This window comes from Grampus griseus (assembly GCF_964374135.1).
Source record: "Grampus griseus genome assembly, chromosome: 2".
NCBI lineage: Eukaryota > Metazoa > Chordata > Mammalia > Artiodactyla > Delphinidae > Grampus > Grampus griseus.
In genome coordinates, this window is record NC_139018.1 from 142,020,181 (window position 1) to 142,046,840 (window position 26,660).

Consider the following 26,660-nt stretch of genomic DNA (forward strand, 5'->3'; position numbering starts at 1 on the left):
TGGGCTCTTGTTTCTTGTCTGTCCTATACAGTGGCCTTCCAGCTGTGCACTCTCCTCCCTCAATCTTTCCCCACACTCCTGCCAGGGTAATTTTTCCAAAATACAGTTTGCCGAAGTCACTCCTCTGCTCAAAAATATTCCAGGAAGTCAATAAATTGCTGCGTTGGAAAACTTCCCTTTGTTCTCCAGATCCGCTCTCCACTGCTCCCCACCCTGTGCTGGCCTCACCCGGGGGGGCTGACCTGGACGGACTGCATCAGTGGTCTCCCTTGCCCTCGGGCTCCTGGTCGGGTTTGGCCAATGGTGAGCACTGCAGGGGATTGGAGAGAGGGAGGAGAGAAGTGTAATTGTTTCCCCAGCTCCCACTTGGTGAGGCTGCTGTGGGCTGTAATTCTTGACCAAAGGCCTTAGCTTCTGTCAGCCAGCCCTTTACCCACAGCCTCTGCCTGCCCTCACCGCATCTTGCAGACAAGGCCCAGGCAGATAATGTGAATTGACTGATTCACAGGGCCTGCCTGGCACCAGACCCGGTGTGTTGCACCAGCCCTGTGGTTTCCCTGTACAGTGTTCTCATCTTAGTAAAGAGTGTGTGTGGGTTTTTTAAAAATTGAGGTACAGTTGATTTACAATGTTGTATTTCTGCTGTACAGCAAAGTGTGTTTTTAAAATGCTTCTCAAATTATCCCCATCTGAATCTGCCCTCTTTCCCCCTGGGACCTAGTTCTCTGACCTAATATAACGGACTGGATTGCTGTATACAGAAGGCCTGTCTCACTCTCAGAAGTCTAGAGTGTTTAGTTGGTGTTCCTTCATCTTGATGTGGAGAAGCCTTGGTTGCCATGATTTGGAACCTCTTCATAACATTTGTGGGAGGTATTTTTTTCTTTTACTAGAACAATAGGTGGAATCAATCTCTAATCCAGCAATCTGAGAGCCAGGGTGACTGGAGTACTTAACCAGGAGTACATAAAACCAGGTCAGTCTATGCCTGGCTAACTAGGGGAGGAGACTCAAGGAGGTGAGGAATCCCAGAACTGGGGCCAGCCTCCTATATAGTGGGGCTGGCAGGAAAAATCCAGGGAGCAGGATGCTTTCTCAGAAGCAATCCTGGACCATACTGACCTCAGCCTCAGGGAAGCAGGGCTTGTTAGTTAGTTCTGTATCTTCACTCACTGGTCACCTGCAAATAGAGCTGCTCTAAGAGGAGGGTCTTGGTGTTGTTTTGGGGTTTGCCAAAGGAAGCAGGACTTAGCAAACGTGTTTGTGTTTGGGGAATAATGAGAAATATTGTGTGCTTGGAATATGGGATGCAGTGTGAGCCTGAGCTGCAGGAGGATGAGACAGAGCAGGTCATGGAGAGCCTGGACGTACAGAACATGTGTCCTGAGGAATCAGTGAAGGGCTTTAAGAAGGTGGTAAAATAATAGGTAACACATTGGCTAGGAAAGGGTAGACCAGATGCTAGCAAGTGGTCATTGACCATCAGGGTAATGATGTGTGGATATATGTACCTTCCATTAGAGGATAGAATGGACCAAGAAGACAGAGGTGTATGCCTAGCATGTAGCTTTAGCTATGTTAGTGTTTTAGGTATTCTGGTTGAACTGAGTTGTTGAGTCTCTGTGACAGCTTCAGTGACATTTTATGTCATTTACCTAATTCATATTTTTAAAAATTTGTTGTTAAAGATCTTAAGGTAGTATTGACCTGAAAGAATGTATTTACTGTTAAAATCTGGGTCGTTTGTCATTTCCTTAAATAACCTTTGTGGTAATGCCGGAATAAACCTTTATTTGATGTCTGGGAAGTGACATCCCAGTGGAACCTATTTTATTTTGAGTTGTTTTTAATATGGACCTGTTAATATAGCATTTCCGATAAGTGACCTTATACGTGAAATCTGTGTTTAATTGCTAACGTTTTTGCAAGACTGGTAGAGCTGTGCTGTTCATTATAAGTCACAGATTTAAGACCTGTCAGGGAAATATTTTATGATTTGATTTATGCATGGGGATCCAAGAAGGCAAGAAGTCCTCGAGTCTTTATGAGAATGTGAGCACACTTATTCCTACAATATTTTTGGCTTCTACCAGTCCTATTATATAATGAGTAAACAATATCTTTTCTGAATTTTTCATCCAAAATATACTCCCTAGCTAGAACTTTACTTAGGAAAATATGACTTTCTAAGAGATCTTTAAGCCTGATAGTTTTAACCAAACAGCACAAAGTGCATTTTGCCTCTTTGGATATGTTTTCATAAGGTTCCTCTTTAGTGTTCCTCCCACCCCTTATAAAAAGAACTTTTATTGGGTGTTTTATTGCATAAAGTATACATGTTCATCATATAAAACTGGGAAATATAGATAAGCAAAAGGAAGAAAATAGGAAAGTGTTGTAATTCCATTATAATTAGAAAATAAAGAAGAATCAAAACTAAGAATGCACTTGCAATCCCAGTACATGAGAGAAGCTGATGGGGACCTGTGAGGCTCTGCCAGGTGCTTCCAGCAGAATTAGTGTGTTCCCTGGAAAGTATGTGCCCCGGCATTCCTAACCGAGGTAGAAATTACTTCTGTCATCTCCTTGCTCTGGGTCCTTGTGTCTGTTGCTCTCAGTGACTGAGGGCTCATTCTGCCCAACCCTTCAGCCTCTCTCACGTGCTACTCACTGTCTTGAGGGCCTGATCCATGCTCATCTTCCCTGAGCCTTGAACTTTGCAAGCCCTTGGTATACGTTTGTGTGAGAAAATTAACAAACGCGTCCCAGTCTGTGAACGTCGGTCAAGAACGCGTATTCCTCGTGGAATAACTTAGATAAAATCAAATATTTTTTGAAAAACAAAAGTGTAGCTCTGCTTGCAATATAGAGAGGGGAAAAAAAGTAAAACGACTTCATTGAGATATCAAAAGAATGTTGTGGTCAAGTGAATCACAGCAGCAGCTGTGTTCGATCCAAGATGTGAAATGCTAGCTACGAGTGATGATAGGTTGGCTGCTGCCCTTGACTGGATTTCTGGTCCACAAGGGCAGGGGAGGAGCATCCACGAGCAAAAGGCAGGCCTTGTCTGGGTCAGACAGGAAGGGGTTCTGCCCGGGCTCCCCCACACCTCGGACACGTCGTTCTGGAAGCTACAGTTGTTCAGCTATAAAATGGGCATTGGTAATATCCACCTCAAGGGTTTGTTGAGAAGGTTAGAAAGAATGTAGGAAAAATGTTGGCAAGGGCTGCTCACTCTGTACATACATGGTCGCCGCTTTGTGCAGGGCCAGATTCTTCCGTTCTTTCTCCATGCCCGCTTCAGAGTCTGGCCCAGAACAGGGTCACTGAGTGATATGATGTTGGTTGGCTCAGACTTGGGGGAAGAAGTCTATAGATAGGGTTCAGTTAACAACTTACCTTATAAAATATTAATAACTTGGAGTTTAAATAATTACTTACGACAGATCATGAGGATGTCTGAACAGAAGGAATTGGGAATGAGTGGTACCCAACTTACACACATAGAAGTTGCCTCTGCAGGGTGACCATCCGGTCAAACATGGGGCTGATATCAGTCAACCATATTTTATTGTCACTAGATTTCACAGCTGGGGCTGGCCAAAGTGGGGCTGCTAAATACAGTACCTCTTCTCTCAGGAGACTCACCACCAGCCCAAGAATATAGACCCCACCCTATGGTCCCTGATCCAGTTCCTCCTAACGGCTGGTTTCTTCCCACCCCACCACTCTTTCTGCCTCCTAACACTTGGTGATGGTGATTGGATTTTATTTCATATTTTTATTGTAACATTAAACTGTGTTCACCGATTCCAAGTCTGATTAGTTGGCTGCTTACTTGGCATGAGGGTCCACTTACTATTTTCAAAAAGCAGAAATGTGCACATGGAATTCTGTAAGATTAGGGAGCTGTGTCCAGCATGTTTATCAGGGACTTGGGTGGAGCATGGGAGCTGCAGAGCTGAGCAAAGTGGCTTGTAGATGGGGTGACAGGATCAGGGTGCAAACAGATCTCAGCAGGCTGGTATTCTGGGCCAAAACCAACAAGAGGAAATTCAGTAGTGAATACTGTTAAGCCTTGCCTAAGTAAAAATGCAAGAGAGCTGGCTCTCCTGTCATTGTTTGGAAAAAGACATTATTTTGAAGAAGGATACCTTATGCTTATTGAGACATTTACTTATTACATTTACTGAGATGCTGTGTGATTCATTCTATACATGGCATTTTATTTAAATCCTGTTGGAGTAAAAATGTCATCTCCATTTTATAGATGAGTTTTAGAAAGGTTAAGAAACTTATCCAGAGTCACACAACTTTTAACCATTATGTGATACTGCCTCCATCATGAAATCCAATAAATGGTGTGACTAGAAAGGTAGGAAGGGAGGAAGGAAGGAAGGAAGGAAGGAAGGGAGGAAGGAAGGAAGGAAGGGAGGAAGGAAGGAAGGAAGGGAGGAAGGAAGGAAGAAGGGAGGAAGAGAAGAGGAGGGAAGAAGGAGAGATGGACACTTAGATTTCATCAAAAGAAACCTGGGTAATAGGGACACTATGTAGTCTGTATTATTCTCAGATACACTGTTATGTCCTGGATGCTACAGTTGAAAATAAAAAAAGTGCAGACTGCAGAGTGTGCAGAGAGAGGAGATATTCGTGAGAGAGCTGGGACAATTGAAGGTACCAGATTGTTTGAGAAAGCTTGAAAAGGTTTCTTCTGTAGAAGAGGATGGAGATTAACTGTCCACTGCTCTAGAGGATGTAAGTTCCAGGGAAGCAGGTTCTGTGTGGCTATAAAGAAGAATACACAAATATAAATGTTCAGAAATGACCCTGGGGACTCTTTGCTCAGCTCCAATGAGATTTTTTTTTTTTTTCTGAACGTTTGTGTTATCATCATGCTGCTGGCATCAAAGGGGAGAGATGAGAACTGGGTTGAAATCGGGGATATTATTGCTACTCTTTGGAAAACGAAGAATGATGAGAAGGGCAGGAGGACTGGCTGGTAGGAAATAGCAGTGGGGTTTCAAAGCAAAATCTGACCACCTTCATGGCCAAGGAGAGGAGAAAAACTCAAGGAACCCTCTTGAGATGTCAGTTTCTCTCTGTTTTCTTAGGGGAAAAATATCTTACTGATTTAACCAAAGAAACCAAATGTCTGCATTTATAACTTGCCTATTTTAGTTATTTTAGAATAAAGATTCTTTTTTTTTTTCTTGTAAGTAAAGGTGGAGAAGTTATGGAAAGAAACCTGACTCTAACTATAAACTGAACAGATGGGATAGTGGGAACAAAAACAAATTAAAACAATATTGCAAAGAACTCTCAACTTTCATTTTAAACTATATATGATGATGTTTTTCAACTTTTCACATTCAACCTATCAGTATATCGAGTGACAAAATGAAAAATCAATTTCAGCTGTGTGTATTTTAAACATTCACCGAAATGATTTGGACTCACCAACCTAAAAGCCCAGATGAGTGTATTAAACTGCTTATTGTATTTTTTATGAATTCAAACTTTATTTTATATTACATTATAGACAGGACACAGTTCTGTTTGGTGACGTTTAGTGTAGAAAATCGAACTGAACAGTGGTCTAATTAGAACAGTAAATAGTATGGGTTTAATTGGCCCTTATTCCCGATGACAGACTTGATCAGTTGCCAGGTATTCTTTCCTTTCACTTGACTGTTGCTGAAATATTGCCTCTAGTAGGGCTGCTTACTGTGCTATAAATAGGTAGCTTGGTAAGAAGCCAGGAAACCCACTGACCGGTGAGATATGGATGAAAATTATTGGAAAATCTCCTCCTTGCTTCCAGTCATTATTTATTCATTTCACATTTGAAGGTCCTTTCTACGATCCCTCTCTTAATTTAATTTTTTTTTTTTTTTTTTTTTTGGTTGGATGAGGTAACTTGGCCTAAGGGCTTAAGGAAATCTGTGCAATATCTAGTTGAGTCCCATGCTTCAGTTTATTAGTATGTCAGGGTTTCCTTCATAAACTCTCCTGGTTTCCAACTTAGAACTCACCTATTAAGTCCTGTCTGACTTGAGCTTTTCTGTATGTCAACAGGATGTGGTTTTGTTTGTTTCCTTGCTTGTTTTCAATTAAAATATTAAAGTGTTGGCTTAAAAAAAAAGAACTGAAAATTCAGAGACAAAAGAACAAAAGAATTTTAAATTTCCTGGCACCTGGAAGTAGCCACTGCTAACATTTTAATTAACCTCTTACTCATTTCCCTAGGCATGTACACATTTACCTGTATTAAATATGATATAGGCTTACATTCTTCTCTAAAGATTGCCTTTTACCCTCAAAGGTTTTTTTTGGCTGCGTTGGGTCTTCGTTGCTGTGCGCGGGCTTTCTCTAGTTGCGGTGAGCGGGCTACTCTTTGTTGCGGTGCACAGGCTTCTCATTGCGGTAACTTCTATTTGTTATGGAGCGCGGGCTCTAGGCACCTGGGCTTCAGTAATTGTGGCACGCGGGTTCAGTAGTTGTGGCTCTCAGGCTCTAGAGCGCAGCCTCAGTAGGTGTGGCGCACGGGCTTAGTTGCTCCGCGGCATGTGGGATCTTCCCGGACCAGGGCTTGAACCCGTGTCCCCTGCACTGGCAGGCGGATTCTTAACCACTGCGCCACCAGGGAAGCCCCCTCAAAGTATGTTTTAAAAGAAATTTCAAAATCCATAAAAGTTCAGATAAAACTAACATCTATTATAGCACCACCTGGCTTCATCGAGGTGAACTTTTTGTCATAGTTGCTTCAGATCTTTTGGGGGAGGGCTGGGAGGGGAATAAAACGTTCTGTTGGCGTTCCTCTTGTGTCCTTCCCCAACAGGGTGCACGCCGAGTCGTGCTCCCTCCATCCTTAGAGGCAATTTGGTGGGTTTTCTTCCAGCCCACATACTTGTACTTTTACTACAGCATTTGTGTGGATGTTCATATACTTACTCCTTTATCTATAGGTGAAGAGGGAGAAAATGCTATGTGTGTTTTTATTTTAATGTAATTCAATCTATCAGTCTTTTGCTTTGGGGTTTTCTACCTTTGTTGACACATCTAGGACACTCTTTGCTACATCAAGCCTGTATGACTTTTAATCTATAGCTTTTTTTAGTATTTCATGGGTTCAGCATTCAAAATATTAATTTCTGGAATATATCTGAATTCATTTTGGTGTCTTTTGTGAAGAAGTTATCTATTATTTTCTTTTAAACCATTCATCACACCGACCTGTGGTTCTGTGTGATGTCCTTATACTTGGGTCTGTTTCTGGACTCTTCTCTTTCTTACCTTAATAGATCTGAATGCTTATTGCTATGCCAATTCTATACTGTTTGAATTGAGGCAATTTCCCTCTAATTTTCCTTCTTGTACAGTTTTTTCTTGGCTCTTGTAGACATTTACTCCACCAGATGAACTAAAGTTCTAAAGAATCATTTTGTTAGGGTCTAAAAAAATCCCCTTTGGGATTTTGATTGGAGTTATCATAAATTTATAGATTAATTTGGAGAGAATTAACATTTTACAGTATTGAGTCCAGCTGTTTAGGACTACGTGTTTCTCCATTTATTCTAGTCTCCTTTAGGCCTCTTTGTAATGTTTTGTACATCATTTCTTTTCATATCTAAATCTATCTATATATTTAAAATTTTTTAACTACCCCTGTTCTCTTTTCTTGAGAGTATCTTGATATAAGTCAATGGTGGCAAGTTCAGAAGACAAATTAATACAAACAGCATTCATAACTGAACTTTCTCTATTTTCTTGGACCCTGAAGCTTTATCTACTTTGTTTTCTTGGGGTGAAACCTCTCTCAGGAGGTTCCACAAATCCTCCTGCAAAATGGTTTCTTTAGAGTAAGCACCAGTCTATATGACAGTCTATATGACAGACAATGGAGAGAATTTCTTAGGTACAAGCTGGGACCCTGCTATGTAAGTTATAAAAACAAAATAATAGTAATAAATATTATTTATTATTTAAATTTTGGAATGATAAAATTTCAAATTTAAAACTGAGCTTGGAAGCCATCTGGATAAAACCTTCATAAGATGGAAAGGTACTCATGTGTCACGAGTTTCCATATAAAACTATCTTGTGTGTGTGTGTGTGTATGTGTGTGTGTGTGTGTGTGTGTGTTTTAATGTAGCCATTCCAAAACAATTCATTTTTAGGCAACTTTAGTCTTTGTGAACAGCTTAGAGTAAGACTCTGGAAAAGCTGGGAAAGCTTTTGGGATATTTCTAGCATTTTGTCTATAATTTGTTGCATTTTTTCACTCTACAGACTTCAAGAAACACTCGTTCGGATGAAGACAAAGATAGCAACTGGGATGCTTGGGGTGACTGGAGTGACTGCTCCCGGACTTGTGGGGGAGGAGCGTCCTATTCTCTGCGGAGATGTTTGACGGGCAGGTAAGTGGTGGCTTTTCCTGTTCTTCTCTGTGGGGTGTCAGCACCTTTGGATGGGTGAGGTTGGGAAGACAACTGGGCTTCTTGGCTTTGGAAGGTACCATGATGGTGGTGTAAGTTACCAAGTTACCATATTTAAATAGTAATCGCTACATTTTCATGAGTGTGGCCATACCCCTCCACATGAGACTCCCAGCTTGCAGCAGCTGGGGCACTCCACACTTTGGGCTTTAAGGGAGGGGAGGCCAGCCTGATAAGTCACTGGCCCAAAGTTGTTGAGACCTGGGGTAAGAGGTCAAGTCTTCTGTGTTCCACCCTTGAGTTGTTGCCATTTTAATCACTTTCGGTTCACTTTCTCTGAGCAACCCATTGATTAAGAAGGTAATGCAAGGTCTGTGCTCCCAGCTTAGAAATGTTTATGTTAAGCAACATTTGTTAAAATGTAAGATCAGCTTCTTAAAAAATAAACGTACATTGTAAGAAACCCACAGTTATCATTGCTCTTGAGACAATTTGAGGTAATTCTTCACGGGGTAGTGTCAGTCCCAGCCAAGGATTTTTACCTGAGCTCTCAGGTAAGACAGAACCCCAAGTGGATGGAACTGGATGTGCTGGTTCTGGACAAAAGAAGACTCCAAGATCATGGCAGCCAACTTCAGTTTGGGGATGTTGTCCAGTGAAAGAGGGAATGGCCGTTCCCTGAATGTGTAAGGTATAGAGCAGAAATGCTCTGGACTCCATCAAGGTCGCTGTGTTATGGCATATTAAAGAGTGACCACATACATTCTCCTTTTTCCTTGAGACAGCACAGAGCAGGGCAGATGTGAGACTGTAGACATGGCCTTTGAGAAGGAGGTCTCTGAGTCCACTCCAGGAAAGCATGGGAAGGCTTCTGGAGTTAGTGTTGGTGTCATTATTTTAGGGCAAGTTCTGACTCAGAGCTTGGAACCCTAAGTAAATGGTTGCAGAACTGAGTCCGGGGATTAGTCTCGCAATGGCAAAGTGGTATAGCTGCTTCTTCTGTGTTACCTTGGTGAGGAAATAAAGGCCCTCTAAGTGTGTCATACCGTATGGATGTTGCATTGTACCGGGATGTATTTATCCTGGTGAGGTTTGTAATAGGGGGCCTTTGTTCCTGTGGGCAAGGGTCAGGGAGGGTCTTCTTAGGTAGGGAGCAAGTTCTTACGCACCGCTGGTCAGTCATTTGAGGGAGAGGTTTCCAGCATGGAGACTGGCATGGGAAGGTGAGATTTTGGCATCCCAGTCCAAATCTGAGGGATCTGAATAATTTGCAAAGAATGGTAGGGTTCAGGTGGGAAAAGAGTGGGGTTTATTTGTGTTTGTCTTTTCTTTATGGTATATACCTCCCCAGTCACCAACTAAATATAAAAGCCAAACCCCTCATATTAGAGCATTTTATGATTCCTTGACATTCATCCCTCATGCCCTGCCCTCAAAATATAAAAATCCGTATCCTGTGATAAATGGCAAGGCAATTATCAGGAGTAATAGAAGGGATGAGACTACTTAAGCTCAAAATTTTGAGCTCAGTCAAGGTTCTATTTGAATCACCGGTATCAATGGTCCTTATTCAGCATCAAGCATCACTTAAACAACAAAAATTCCATAAATTCTACTTATCCACTGGCAAAAGAGATAAAGGCAAAATTTTTAAAAAGGTGGTATGGGGGCTTCCCTGGTGGCGCAGTGGTTGAGAGTCCGCCTGCCGATGCAGGGGACATGGGTTCATGCCCCGGTCCGGGAGGATCCCACATGCCGCAGAGCGGCTGGGCCTGTGAGCCACGGCTGCTGAGCCTGCGCGTCCGGAGTGAGAGGCCCGCATACCGCAAAAAAAAAAAAAAAAAAGGGTGGTATGTACTTGTATCTGTTAAAAAGATTTAGAGGAATATATCAATATTAAGGACCATGAATGGCCACTTTCATCTTGTCATGCTTCCATGTCTGTTATTTTATTAATTTAAAAAATCACTTTGATTTTGCCTAGAATATGACTTTGCCAAGTGATCTATCTCAGTGTGTGTGTGCATTTGTGTCTTCTGTTTCCTAACCGGGGTCGGCTGCTACTGGAAAGCCTCTGGGGTAGGAAGGGCTACTGCTCAGCCCCTTCTGCCTTCTCTGTACTTACTCAGAAAAGGAGATTTGGGCAAGAGGAGAGGAGAAGGAGGAGGGGAGTTCTGCCTTGATTTTAGTGACCAGGTATTGACGTTCTCTGGTTTAGTAGGTGTTTAAAGCCAGCTTCATCTATCGTGAGCACTTTGATGGATTTTTCTGAGACAGTGTCTCCTCCTTCCCCCCCAGTCCCTTGGGATCCTTGCCTGCAATTCGCTTGAGATGTGGTATTCACAATCCTCTGACTTGGTAACATTGCTCTTTCCTAATCTTGGACACCTAGGCATACTCCCGGCTTCTTCCTGTTTATGTCTACTCACCCCCTCAGCGGCTGTCTTGGTATGTTCGTTCCTAAGACAACCCCATGCTGGCTCTCTTGCATGCGGCCCACATCTGGTTCACTGGGAGCCCTCCTGTGAACTTTGCTAAACAAACTCTCCAGTTCTAGGAGCCAATGCAGCAACACCTGCTCTGCTTACACAGGCCACTGCAGCTGAGCTCTCAGCCCTTAAATTTCTCAGGTGTGAGTTAGACACCAACCAACTGCAAGAGGCATGTGTCAGCTGGTGCCCCTAAAATTTCTTCCTCTCAATTGGGGGTTCGCAGATTGAAGCCCTCATCCCTTCTCTTTCTGTTGGAGCAGGGTGAGGGGGTAGGATCATAGCATAGATTTCTCAAAGAAATCTTCAGAAATCCTTATACTATCTAAGTCTGCAGCTCCAGGATGCTTTTTATGCCTTGGTGTGGGAGGAGTTTAACAACTGTGAGTTAAAATAACACAGAGCCTGTCCTCATGGTTCTTATAATCTAGGGGGACAAACAATAAACAAGTATGTAATCAAATTATGTGTAATTAAAATTTGTGTCAAGGGGGTAGATAATACCTATCCAGGGAAGTCCTTTGTGCCGAGGGTCTATGCTGAGACCCAACTGCTGAGAGGAAGTCAATTATATGAAGGGTGGAGGGTTATGGGACATAAAATCCAGATAGTGAGGCCAGCATATGTAAAGGTGCTGGAGCAGGAAATGAAAAGCAGCTTTTATGCCTAAAAGACAATAGACAGGGGAGAAAGCAGAATGGGCCAATGTTGAAGAAGAAGGTAAAGAATCTGATTCTCAGACTTTTGGATTTCAAATACTAGTAAATTGTTCAAAAAAACGCATATTTGGAACTAATATAGGTTGTCAGTTTTTTATTTGGTCAAATAAAGACAAAAATAAAAACAAACAAAAACTCACCTGTGGTCTACCATCACAGACTTTTCAGGAAAGAATTACAATCAGAATCTTTTCATTTTAACATTAAAAGGTAGGACATAATCTTAGATTGAAAGACCTGCCTTTAAATTGAATTCATGTAGCTTTATAAAAATTTACTTTTTTGCCCTTATTTGTCTCACTCCACTTTGGACCATACTTTGGATGTAATAAAAACTATTACAGATATTAACAATCTAATGATGGGTAATTGGGAACCAGAAATTGAGGAGTAAAACATAATCATGGACTTAGAACTTGAGACTGCAAGATCCCTGCAAGTAAGCGATATGCAGAAAAATGACTTTATCTGAGCCACATTTTTCATCCTAGTATCCACCAGTTTTTAAGCAGTAAGAGGCAGAAAAGCCAAGCAGAAGGCAGCTGCTAAGAGGCTGAGAAATTAAGCAGATTTATTGGCAGTTTCATAGTCAGTTTCAAATTTGAGTTCAAAGCCCTGGTAAACATCTCAGGTGATCAGTTTGTATCCATGAAGGACTATACCCTAGGAGAAAGGGAAAACCAATCCTAAATAGACTAGATATTACAAAGACTGAAACCTAGTCTTGAATTAGCTCAATCCTAATTTGAGTAATAAAATTTGTTGTTATTCCATCCTTCTCCAAGAAGCTTTAAAAAAGACACCCTGGAGGAAGATGACACCAACCAGAGATTATACAAGTTTTTATAGATCATGCCAGTGATTCAATAAAACATTGCCAATCTTACCATGATACAAGAGCAAGAGGAAAAACAGATTATAGAAACAGGTACTAGAGTTATTGGACCTGTGTGTTAACAAAACAAAACAAAACAAAAACCCTGTAATAAATACTTACACGATTTCACCAGAGAACTGGAATCCATAAAATTGAATCATATGGGAATTTGAGAATAGAAGCAAGTGATAACTAAAATTATGAACTAAATAGATGGCCATAATAGCAGATTAGAAACAGTAGAAGAGAGTATAGGTTTGTAGAAATATCCAGGCTAAATTATAGGGTGGGGGGAAAACACAGAACATAGAGTAAGGGATATATGGAACAAGATGAAAAGGTCTAAACCATGTATAATTGGAGTCCTAAAAGGAAAAGAGAGATAGAGAATAGAGTAGAAGTACTATTTGAAGTGATAGTAACCAAGAATTTCCCAAAATTTCCAAAAGTTATTGCTGTAAAGATATCAAGCCACAAATTCAAGAAACTCTGCACACCCTAAAGAGAATAAATATGCATAAACACATTATGGTAAAATCTTAAAAGAAGCCAGAGAGAAAAGACACATTACCATCAAAGGAGAAAAGATAATGTTGACTGCTAACTTCACATTAGAAGATAATGAAATTACCTAACATCTTGAAAGAAAATAACTATTACAATGGAATCCTCTATCTAGCAAAAATATCCTTCGAGTGTTAAGGTGAAATAAAGATGTTTTGAGACAAACAAAAACTGAGATAATTCTTTACTGTCTGGCTTGTGCTAAAAGAATTGCTAAAGGGAGTTATCCAGGTAGGAGGAAAAGGATCCTAGGATCATTATTAAAGAAATAAGAACAATTTTTAAAAAATCTAATATGTTTATATGTATAATTATGTGTATGTATGTGTGTGTGTGTGTGTGTGTGTGTGTGTGTGTGTGTGTGTGTGTGTTTATCTCCAAATATCAGGGATCTAGATTAGAATTAGGGTTTTATCAAGTCCTTTGTTAATTGAGTTCTCACTCTCCATGGGAAAAATGCCTTTCTTCTGTTTGGGTAAGAATCATTGCTTTAAATCTATTGCAGCTTTGTATCAATATGGAGAATGAATAGAAGCTGCAGTGGAAGGCATTTGTGGGAAGGAACATTGCCTTTCTGCTAATGAATTTTTGTGGCTTTCCTTTATTTGGAGATAGTCTCTGCAGTACCTACATTTCCCTTAACCCTTCCAGAGTACCCCAACCCATACAGGCACTGAGTGTTTCACAGGGCCCCCTATCCAGTTGGATCTTATATGCGTCTACATTTTTGTCTTATACTAGCCACTCCCACGGCATTGATTGCCAGGAGTTCTGGCTACATCATCTGTCAGTTGGATTTAGTGAGTATTGGTGGGTTCTCCTGTGGATCCGTTCCACTTACTTCAAAGGCAACCTTCTCTTTTGTGTATAGTGAATAGTATATTTGTATACCGTCCTTTAATTTAGTCTTGTTCACATGCATGTTGAAGTTTCTGGCTTGTGTATAGCCTGTGTGAATTTCCAGCTATGACGGAGAGTTGTTGACCTATTAATATACTTTGTTGGTCATTTCACTAGGCATTTATAAGGGGGAAAGAGCTCAATATATGTGCTTGACTTACCATCACTATTTAAAATCTTTCATTCTCTCTTTTCTTTTATGCTTTTTTTTTTTTTTTTGCTGGAATTCTACCTCTGGTAATTTGGAAATATATATATATATATATATATATATATATATATATATATATCTCCTGTTTTTATATTACTGATGATTAAATGTAAGATGTTTGAAAGCTATACTTTAATAATTGCTTTATAACTGTCAATGCCAATAATAAAATGCTGGTTTCTTTTGATTTCCATTTGTAAGCTGATGCGTATTTTATGCTTTTCTTCTTCATTCCTACTCTTTGTTATTATAATCTTGGATCTTATACTCAGTTTCTTGGCACCATTGATTCCCTTTATATCTTTTCTTTCATAATCATATTTCAAACTATCGTTGAAACTTGTGTTTGTGTGCATACATTATTTCAGTGTTCATTGTCAGTATTTTCAGTTCTTAATTCCGAATCACTTTGTTTGCAGGGATATGTTTTGAGCTGTGCTTCTGGAATTTTAATGCACATATGAATCACCTAGGGATCTTGTTGAAATATAAACTTTGATTCAGTAGGTCTGGAGTGGGATCCAAGATCTTTCATTTCTGACGAATCCCCAGGTAATGTCAGTGCTGCTTGTCCATGGACCACACTTCAAGCAGCAAGACTTTATAGCCTTCTTAATTTCAGGAAAAAGTTGTGGGTCTTGTATTTTATGAGTCCTTATATAATATATCTGAAAATGTCTTTCTCTTGACTTTACACATAAACAGTGAATGGCTTATTTGGGTATAAAATTCCCGAGACACAAATTTTCCCTCTCAGGACTCAGAAGTTCTTTTTCCATAAAGTTTGATATACAGTGTTGCTCACAGACCTCTCAAGCTGGCTTAATTTTTTTGTCTTCTTTGGTAGATAACCTATTTGTTCTGCCTGGCTGCCTACAGAAGGCTGTGTTTTTCCCTTAGGAGTTTTACAATGTTGCATCTAGCTATCAGTCTCTTTTCATTTATTTTTCCTTGGCACATGGGGGCCACTTTCGTTATACAGATTTAGATCTTTCTTTATTGTAGGAAAAATTTTCTTCTCGTGTATCATTTACTGTTGGTTCTTGCCTCTTTATTCTGTCCTTTTCTCCATGAACACTTGTTATTTCTGTTTGTCTTCTACTTTCACTCTAGTCGCTTTCATCTGTTGTTTATTTTCCTGTGTGTTTAAGAGTGCTTTTCAAGATCCTTGCCACTTGAATTTTTCTCTGATTTATTTTCTAATGATGTTTCAAAGTGCTGCTATGGTGTGTTTGTTACCTTACCTTCTTTCCTTCATTTTAAACCTGGCCCTTCTTTGTGCACCTATTGTCTTAATCATCTGCATCTTATCACGTATACTTTTGTGTCTTTTTTCAGTGTGGTATCTGGTTAATTCTCACTTATTCTTCAAGGTCATCCTCATTTAGGAAACCTATCTTGACATCTTGGTCTAAATTTGATGTTCCTCTTTTGTGCTTCCTCTTATTATACTCCTTTTAGGGAAGGGACATTTACTTCACCACTCTAAGGTCTAACATCTAACATATGATTAGGACCCACACATTATTAACTGAATGAGTAAATAAGTGAATGTGTGCTCACCTATCACTTCACATCTTTTGCCAATGCTCTTATTTCTGCCTAAAGCATCCTCTTTCTCCTTTTGGTTGTTAACAACACGTAGTTGACCTTGGAAAGTCCTTTGAATCTCTATTTCTTCCTTAAAGCATTTGTTGCCAGTTTCTACCATTTACTAGATTAGGTGCAGTTCTTCTGTGTTTCTATAGGATCCTGTGAACATACTTTTATCAGAGTGTTTATTTCATTGTGTTGTTTTGTTATTTTTCTATTTCCACAATTGAAAAAACATTTTAGGTGGCATAGATGGTGTCTTTCTTCTCTTTATTCTGTGTCCAACATTACTACTGATGTTTAGAGGAAATTTAGTATATTTTATTCTATAAATAAATAGGTGAATGAATTAATAAATCCCAAGACTGATAAAAAAGCCTGCTTGACTACAGTATGGGTCTGTGGGATAGGTAAGGATGCGTAATTTTGTGAAGACTATTGAAAGCTATGTTGGAGGATATAGACTTTTGATGAAGATATTTTTTTTAATTTTAATTTTTGTTGATTAGTTTTTAAAAGATGTTTATGTATATATTATTCAGATATTAGACTTACTGTTTTCCTCTCTTTGCCCATTTGCCCTACGTTCTGGGAGATTTGCCTAAACTTATTTTCCAATTCTGTAAGTATTTTATCTCTCTCTTTTTTCCTCTTTCTCTATTTTCTTCTTATATATTTTTTGTTCCTTGAATTATTTTTTTTAACAAAAGCAGTCTGTCCCTGATTCTCAGATGCAGTATCTTCTCTTTTATCTCTGAGCATATAAAAAGACTTTTGTGGGGCAGGGTTGGGGGGAGTTTTCTTTTCCCTGCATAGTCTCAATTCTTTCCAAATTACTGTTTTCTGTTTTGTTTTTGTCACTATCTTTCATGTAGAGACCTTTCTGAGATTTCTGGTGACCCTTATTTTGTTTTGTTTTGTTTTGTTGTTGTTATTGTTGATGTTTAAGGAAAAGAGTTTCCAGCTTAATTTTAAGGAGATGTGGCTGGTCTATCTGATTGCCTGATGATGTTTTTAGGTATTTTATTTTGGGCTGCTCTGATTTCTCAGACAGAGATCCTCTGATTCCAATATTCTGGGAACCAAGTGGGGAAGAAAGCTGGGCTCAAATTGATTTATAGGTTTATTTCACTCAAAATTCTAGCAAGGTTTTTTTTATGTAGATTAAACAAGATTATTCTAAAATTTATATGGAAAGGCAAAGCCATAGAATACCTAAAACAATTCTGAAAAAAAAGAGTAGAAGGAATCAGTCTACCTGTTATCAAGACTTATACAGCTACAGTAATCACAAATGTGGTACTGGTGGTAATGGCACCTAGATCAATGGGAGAAAATATTTGTAAACCACATATCTGATAAAGGACTAGGATCTATATTAAGGACTTTAAAAAATTAACAATAAAAACCAATCCAATTAGAAAATGAATAAAAGACCTGAACAGATATTTCACCAAAGAGGATACACAGATGTCAAATAAGTACATGAAAATGTGCTTATTGGGCTTCCCTGGTGTGCAGTGGTTGAGAGTCCGCCTGCCGACGCAGGGAACACGGGTTCGTGCCCCAGTCCGGGAAGATCCCACATGCTGTGGAGCGGCTGGGCCTGTGAGCCATGGCCGCTGAGCCTGCGCGTCCGGAGCCTGTGCTCCGCAACGGGAGAGGCCACAGCAGTCAGAGGCCCGCGTACCACAAAACAAACAAACAAACAAATGTGCTTATTATCACTAGCTGTTAGGGAAATGCAAATTAAAGCCACAATCAGACATTATTTATTACATACCTGTCAGAATACCTTTTTTTTTTTTTTAAGTGACAACATGAAATGCTGACAAGAATGCAGAGAAACTGGATCACTCATACACTGGTGGTGAGAATGTAAAATAGTACAGCCACAGGCAGTTTCTTAAAAAAATAAACATGCAACTACCATACAACCCAGCAGTTGTACTCCTGGGCATTTATCCCAGAGAAATGAAGACTTGTTTTCACATGAAAACCTGAATGTTTTTAACAGCTTTACTCATAATATCCCCAAAATGGAAACAACCCAGATGCCCTTTAGTGGGTGACTAGTTAAACAAACTATAGTATATCCGTACCATGGGCTACTACACAGCAGTAAAAAGAAATGAACCACTGATACAGGCGATGACCTGGATGAATCTCCGAGAATTATGCTGAGGTACAAAAAGCCATTCTCCAAAGGTTACATACCATATGATCCCATTTATATAATATTATTAAAATGGCAAAAATTATAGAAATGGAGAACAGATCAGTAATTGCCTGGTATTAAAGAAGAGTTGGGGGTGGTTGGAAACAAGGTATGACTATAAGAGGCAACTTGAGGGATCTTTGGGGTAATGAAAGGGTTCTGTATTCTGACTGTATTAATGTAAATATCCCAGTTGTGTTATTGTAACACAGTTTTGCAAGATGTTATCATTTGGGGAAACAGGGTCATAGGATTTCTTTTCATTATCTTACAGATCAATGTGATTTACAATTATTTTAAAATAAAGTATTCAATTTATTTTTAAAAACACCTAGAAAGGCCAGATAAAATAGGACATAAATCTTTTTTAGGTAAAGTTGAATGGAGCGATATTCCATTTTCATGGATAGGAAGGCTAAATATGGTCAAGATGTCAGTTTCTCCCAACTTGATCTTTAGATCCAATGCAATTTCGGTCAAAATCCCAGCATAATATTTTGTGGATAACAGCAAACTGATTCTAAAGTTTATGTGGAGAGGCAAAAGACCCAGCATAGTCCACGCAATACTGAAGGAGAAGAGTCAGAGGACTAAAACTACTTGACTTCAAGACTTACTATAAAGGTACAGTAATCAAGACAGTGTATTAGTCTTGAAGGGATAGACAAATGGATCAATGAAACAGAATAGAGAGCCCAGAAATAGACCTCCATAAATGTAGTCAACTGATCTTTGACAAAGGAGCAAAGGCAATACAATGGAGCAAAGATAGTCTCTTCGACAAATGGTGCTAAAACTACTGGACATCCACATGCGAAAAACTGAATGTGGACACAAACCTTACACTAACTCAAAATATGTAAAAGAACTAAATGCAAAACACAAAACTATAAAACTCCTAGGAGATAACCTAGGAGAAAACCTTAGATGACCTTAGGTAAGGCAGTGACTGTTTAGATGCAACACCCAAGGCATGATCCATGAATAAAATAGTTGATAAGCCAACTTCATTAAAATGAAAAACTTCTGTTCTGCAAAAGATAATGTCAAGAGAATGAGAAGACAAGCCATAGACTTGGGGAAAATATTTGCAAAAGACATATTTGATAAAGGACTGTTATCCAAAATATACAAAGAACTTGTAAAACTCAACAATAAGAAAACAAACAACCCAATTAAAAAATTGAGCAAAGACCTTAACGGACACCTCACCAAAGAAGGTATGTAGATGGCATATAAGCACATGAAAAGATGCTCCACATCATCTGTCATCAGGTAACTGCAAATTAAAATAATGAGAGACCACTATACACCTATTGGAATGGTCAAAATCTGGAACACTGACCACAGCAAATGCTGGTGAGGGTGTGGAATAACAGGAACTCTCATTCATTGCTAGTGGGAATGCAAAATGGTACAGCTACTTTGGAAAACAGTAAGACGGTTTCTTACAAAACTAAACATACTCTTACAATATGAGTGAGTGTTCATGTTCCTTGGTGTTTGCCCAAGGTAGTTAAAAACTTATGTCTACACAAAGACCTGCACACAGATGTTTATGGCAACTTTATTCATAATTGCCCAACTTGTAAGCAACCAAGATGTCCTTCGGTAAGGTGAATTGATAAATAAAATGTACATCCAGACAATGGAATGTTATTCAACACTAAAAGGACATGGTCTATCAAGGCATAGAAAGACATGGAGAAAATTTAAATGCATATTACTAAGTGAAAGAAGCCAACCTGAAAAGGCTGCATACTATATGATTCCAACTATATGACATTCTTGAAAAGGCAAAACTATGAAGACAGTAAAAAGATCAGTGGTTGCCAGGGGTTAAGGGTCGGGGGTGGGGGTGATGAGTAGATGGAATACAGAAATATTTAGGGCAGTGAAAATACTCTGTATGATACCATAATGATGGACACGTGTCATACATTTGTTCAAACCCATGGAATATCCAACTCCAAGCATGGGCCCTAATGTAAACTATGAACTTGGGGTGATTAGGATGCGTCAATGTAGGTTCATCAGTTGTAGCAAAGGCACCACTCTAGTGGGGAATGTTGATAATGGGGGAGGAAGCTATGCATGTGTGAGGGCAGGTGATATATGGGAAATATCGGTGCTTTCCCCTCAGTTTCGCTGTGAACTTAAAACTGTTCTAAAAACATTGTCTTAATAAAAAAGCAGTAAAGTTGAACATACAAGAAATTAAATGAAATCTACAGAGCCAAAAAACAAAGAGGAAACTGAGGGCCAGACCAGTAAGTGCATAACTGATCTTGTGCCTACCCTGGGGATGGAGATGGGATTTACTGGTCTCTAGAACTCAGGCTTTTGAGTTTTAATTCCTTCACAGTCACAGGAGATCAAGTCTTGTGTGTATATGAGGCACAGTATAGGAACTCCAGCCCTAATTTAAAGACAGGACTGTTGAGGTCTATATACTTACTAAACAGATGGACTGGAAAAAAATAAAAGCCCTACACCAACATAGGAAATTTAAATATATTGGTCTCAACATTAAATGAAAAAATTTTCCACTTTGGAACAATGGACCTACTCTCCCAAGAATTTGAGGTGCATGCATATTGATCTCCATATGTTGTATATATTGAGTTGGATGTTTATATCCCATTTGATTGTGGAAGCCTGGAGGTGAGAAATTAATATGAAAAGTAGTTTTGTTACCCTTGACAGCCCTGAGGTTACTGCAGTAGTAAAAGATATGGAGAGACGGGTCACCAAGCCAGGCTGTGTAGGATTCCTATCCCTATCAACAGAGCCCTGCTTATGATAAGCTTGCAATCTAAAATAGATAATACACATGGAAATATTTGCAAGCACCAGCCGGCACAGCATGGAAAATTTAAGAGAGAAAAGTCATACAGTTATCTAAATCGATGCAAAAGTGGCATTTGATAAAATGAACACATTCATAATTGAAATGAAAAATCTTCTCACACTAGGAATAGAGATGTACTCTCTTAGTCTATAGAATGTTACTGCATTTTCTTTAACATTAGATATGAGATAAGAATGGCTACTGTCATTGTTCATATTCATTATTGTACATGAGGTCCTTGTCAGTATAAGGCAAGAAAAAGAAATACAAAGTATAACAATTAGAAAGGAAGAAGCAAAACTCTCATTATTCATAGACTACCTGATTGTCTAGACAGAATATCCAAGAGTATCTACACATAAAATAATAGGACTAATGAAAGAATTCATTAAGATTATTGGAAACAAAGTTAGTGCACAAATAACAACTATATGCTTACACAGTAGGAAAAACTAATAAGAAAGCAGATTTCAAAAGCACACCGTTTTTGCTACTTAAAAAATATAAGGTACCTTGTAATAAATTCAATAAAAGATATACAAGGCCTTTACGAAATATTTAAAAGCTCACCTAAATAAACGGAGATATATAATATGTTCATGTTAGGAAGCCTCAATATCATAAAAATGCCAGTTTCTCCTAAATTATATTTAAATTAAATGTAATTTCAAGAGTCATATGGAAGTGCAAAGATTATAAAAACAGTTTTGAAGGAGAACAAAAGACTTGCCCAAACACTAACATTAAAAAAAAATTTAACTATAGTAGTAGGATGGGCGCAAATAGGCCAACGTAGGAAAATCAAGAGCCCAGAAACAGAAGCATGCATATGTAGGATTTCAAGATGTCATGAAAAATTTGTGTAATTACACCTGAAACTATCTAATGTTATATGCCAATTATACCACAATTTAAAAAATGGTGGAGAAAAGATGAATATTCAATACATGAGGTTCAAATATGATTATTAATATCCAAAGGAAAATATTAGAAAATGTCCATCTATTAAAGAATAAATTCCAGGTGGATTAAAATATACTTATGAAAAGCAAATCTTGAAAACATTTAGAAGAAGAATATATAGGAGAATATCTGTATGATCTCTGGGTAGTGAATTATGCCTTAACTAAGACAAAAAGAGCATAAGTTGGGAAGGAAAATATTTATAAGTTTAAGCAGGTTTTGCATTGTAAAAATATATACTATAAACCAAAAGAAGAGCATAGAATGGGAGAAAATCTTGATAATGAATATAACCAATAAGGGATTAGTGTCTGAGATATTTAAATACAATAAAACAAAAGCAAAGCAAACTAGTAGAAGAATGGGAGAAGGATATGAACAGGAAATTCGCAGAAGGGGAACCTGCATAGTCAAAAACAAATATTAACCTCATTAACAAAAAAAATGCAAAAATTACAAAGTGAGATATTTCATATTCTTCAGACTGGGAAACTTTTTAAAGTTTAAAAATGCCAAATATTGCCCTAGATGTGTAAAAACAAGAACTTTTCTGCACTACTAATGGGGGTGAAAATTGGTATTCCCACTTTAAAGGGCAGTTTGTCATTATCTGGTACTAGTGAAGCTGTAAATGCCCACAACAGAACAGTCCCACTAGGGTATATATCCCAGAGAAACGTGTGCAGATGTACCCTAGGTGATTGTATAAGATTGCTCATTGCAGAACCAACCTAAATCTTCATAGACTTTTAGGAAAATTGATCAATAAAAAGTAGAAAGAATTGATAAATTGAGCTATATTTATAAATTGGATTACTCTAGAGCCATAAAAATGAATGAATTAGAGATGCGTCTATCAACATGGATATTTTCAAAAACATAGTGTTGGGACAAAAAAAAAATCAAGCTGTGAAACGTTATGTAAATTATGATACCATTTACTTAGTTACCTCTAACCAAAAGGAGGGAGGCAGGAGAATAAGATTGAGGAGGTTTGGCAGGGGGCTTCCACCATATTTGTAATGACACATGTCTTAAAAATAAATCTGAAGAAAACTTTCAAGAAATGATGACGCTTATTGGTGTGTACATGAGTTTGCATCATTCTCCCGACCTTTTTTGGACTTAAAACATTTCATAATAAAATAATTGTAGGAACCCCAAAACAGCTCTATCCTAAATATTGCTACTGTGTTTCGAGTCACCATTCCTGAAGTAGTACTTGCTTGACTTTTTCATTTTTTAGGACTTAACGCAGTATTCTTTAGTCTGCTTGTGTACACATCCTAACCTATATTTTAAAATTTACCTTTAGGCCTGGGAATCTCCAAATTTTTGCTTGCTCCCTGGGCTCATCTAGTTTGAATACATATCTGAAGCTAGGGAAGATCTTAAACCAAATATAAAAATAAAATTAAATGAGAGAATAGTGTATTCTGAGGTATGTACATTAAGAAAAGTGTATGGTGAGGCAATATTTGTTCTCCAGCTTGGTTCCTGGCATAAGGCCAGGCCTGTGGTGCACCCAGTCTTTCCATGATTCTGATAAGAAACAGGAACAGTAACGTTATTTCTCTGCATAAAAATTAAATTAGATTACTTCAAAGGAAAGGCAGTAGGGTTGTTAATAATTCTGTCTTTCCTGCTCCCCACCTTTTAGGCAGCCCCAAACCTAACATACCCACTCCCATATTGAGACGTTTCACTGTAATTTTGGAAGTGCTCTGTGATTGTTAAGAAGGAAACCTACTTCCCTTGGAAAGCTTATCAGGTCTCCTTATCCTGGAACAGCTTCTCATTAAATTCTTCATAAATATTGAGCTTTTGTGGTCGATTTTTCTTGGAAGAGGTATGTGGAGGTGGTTACATAAAAAACAGACAAAAAGCTCTCCCAAAGCTTTAGAAGACCTTTCAATGCCTTCTCTTTTTATCAGTGTGCCCCTTTAAATTTATGATTTAGGAAAGGGAGTGAGTGTGGCTATTTTGCTCATTTCTTTCTTTGTGGATAAAGTTATTTCAGAATTTGATTACATTTAAATACACACTCAGTTCTTTTGCGCTGCAAACCATACGCCAGCCAGAATGTCTCTTTCTCTCGCAGAAATTTGCAATTTGATATTCTAGTCAAGTGCCAACCATGGGAAAGACAGGTTTAACTGCTATTTTAAAAAATTAATATATTTCTATTCTTCAGAACACATGCTTCTTAGTTTTTAAGACACTAGTATTTGAGTCAGTGCATCAGCAAATGAATGCAATAAATTATGGTGCTATAAACTCCAGGGAAATTTTATTAATGTTTTTAATGTATCCTCATGTGGAATCAACATATGTTTTTTATATATTCATAAATTTATGGCTTCAAAAATCTTCAATTTCAGGGTGTTATGAATGTTGTAGTGGATAGAAAATACATAATTGTGAAATGATGTTCTTGAATTTTCATATACTTCTGATAACCATTAGCTCTTGCAAATAATAATTAGAATGGAATTAAAAACTTGGAAGTAATATTTCTGCAGCTCAGTTGCTTTGAGCCAAAGGAATTATTTCCAGAATAAGCTGGCAGGTTCCTGCTTGGGGAATTAGGACTCCAGTGTCCTTAACTTTAAAATAACTTGCATTTCATTTTATGCCTGTTTCATAAAGTGGCCATTCATTTTCACACTAAACTGTAACCCAAGCATTCCACATCAACAGAGGCCAGTCAGTGGGTTCAGTGTGTGTTAGGTTGGACAAAATGAAGTAGAACATGAAAAATGTCCACCAGATGGTTGGGTTAAAAAAAAAAACAGCCTTACTGCTGACTTATTAAAGGAATTGAGGGATAATCCTACTGCATCTTTATATCCACATCCTAGTACATAGTAGGTTCACCATAAGAAGTCATTGGAGAAGGAATGTGTCCAAAACGCTACTTTCTATTTTGAGAATTCATGCAATGAAATGCTCCTTTTTTCATATCACTTTGCTGCAGTTATAGTAGCATTTTTAGTAGAGATATACTTACATTTTAGGTTTAGATTTTCAGGCCCAACACTCAAGATGCAAGTTAGTGCCTCACAACTAGGACATAGCAGATGGCAGTGGGGTGTAGACCACGACCATACGGTCTACACGGCAGGCCTGAGACACGAGCTGCCATCAGCAAATATGTTCTTTTCTCTTAGTGTTGAATTTTTCAAAATTGGTTTTGTTTTTCATTTAAGTAACTAAAATTAAACAGTTACTAAAAATGCATCTGAAAAATTATTTCTGAAGTTCTAATACACTTTTAAAGAAAATGTCATTCTTTGTAAGTTTCCACAGTTTTTGTATTCCCGTATTTAGATCAATTCAAATACTCTCTTAAGCCATGTTTTTTGTAATTTACCTGCCCCCTTGAAATTGGAATCAAAAGCTTTTGGGTTATAAGTCAGCATAATACAAGAAGATTTTGGTTATCACTTCCCTCATCTATTAGCTGCTTTCCTCAACTGGGGCTTTTCCAAAAAAAGCAGAGTACTTCAAATTACCCTTTCACTTTTTCTGTAATTTATTTTCTTCTTTTATCCACACATAATAAGCACAATGAAATAAGTCATGTAAGTAAATGACCTTGTCCACTGGCATAGCTGTTGTTTCCCAGGAGAATGGAGTCACATCCTTTTGACCAAGAGAGGTTGGTCAAAAGGATATATGACTCCACCCTAATAAATTTTCTCCACCCTAATACATTTTTCCTGCCAGACTCCCAGTTTGGTGCTTCTGGAATGTTTAAAATTTAATGTAGCCTGGCTGAGAGTTTAATAAATTTGCAAGTCCTATACCTCTGATGAGTCACAAAGATGGAAATATACAGTGTTAGAAAACACTAAGACTGGGTCAGACTATTGTGATAATCTAGGAAGGTGTTCTAAACTACAAGTCAAGAGAACTATATTAAAAAGAGGCAACTAATTGGACACTTTGTCTGTATTCCAGTTCAGAAATTTAAGTATCATTTAGGTAATGCTTTTGGAGGCAGCCGTAGTGCTGTTCTTTCCACTGCAAAATGCCTTTCTCCTGTATACTTTCTAAATCCCATTAGGGACTGCACCTCCCAGAAAACAGATATGAAGAGACTGAGGTACATGATGCAGTTGGAGCAGAAAGTAAGCTGAGGATGGTATGAGATGTGGATGGAGAAGGGTGAGTTTAAGAAGGATTGCAAAGAAAGAAAAAGCAGTATCAAAAAGTGTATCAGTGGAGTTCCTTGGTGGCCTAGTGGTTAGGATTCTGGGCTTTCACTTTCACTGCCATGGCGCAGGTTCAGTCCCTGGTCAGGGAACTGAGATCCCACAAGCTGTGTGGCATGGCCGAAAAAAAAAAAAAAAAGCATACCAGACGATAAAATACAAAATAATCACTACAGGAAAAAGAAAATCAGTCATGTGGAGGGATATCTGTAGGAGATTTCTTGGAAGTATAAGAGAAGGTCAAACAAATGAGATGTATATTAGAGAAAATCATAGCTCAATAAGGAAATAATAGGAGCGGAGAAAGGGGACTCTAACTTAAGATTTACAGATATTCTTGGAACAAGAGCAGTAATCAGAATTATAATCTGAGAATAATATGTGGCACTGCAAGTAAAGACCTTGAGTATTCTAGTCAAAAAGGCCAACCATTTTTAGTCAAAATCAATGAAAATAAACACACAACTAGGTACACCCTGACTATAATTTTTACTTCAAATAGTAACAAAACAAAACACTATATGCTTCCAGGCAGAAAAATAAAACACATGTACAAAAGAATAAAAATCAGACTTCTCTTCTGGGAGTCTAAATGTCAAAGGTCAATGAAGCGTGTCTACAGT

General features: G+C 38.3%; 1 protein-coding gene across 1 annotated transcript in view; it reads left to right on the forward strand.

Annotated features, from left to right (window-relative positions):
- Positions 1–26,660, forward strand: part of ADAMTSL3 (ADAMTS like 3) — a gene marked incomplete at its 3' end in the record, with an annotated part of 370,362 nt that overhangs the window by 111,654 nt on the left and 232,048 nt on the right. The window contains exon 4 of the mRNA XM_082647461.1: positions 8,290–8,417. Within this exon, the coding sequence (XP_082503587.1) occupies positions 8,290–8,417 (128 nt within the window). The remainder of the gene's footprint in view (positions 1–8,289; positions 8,418–26,660) is intronic.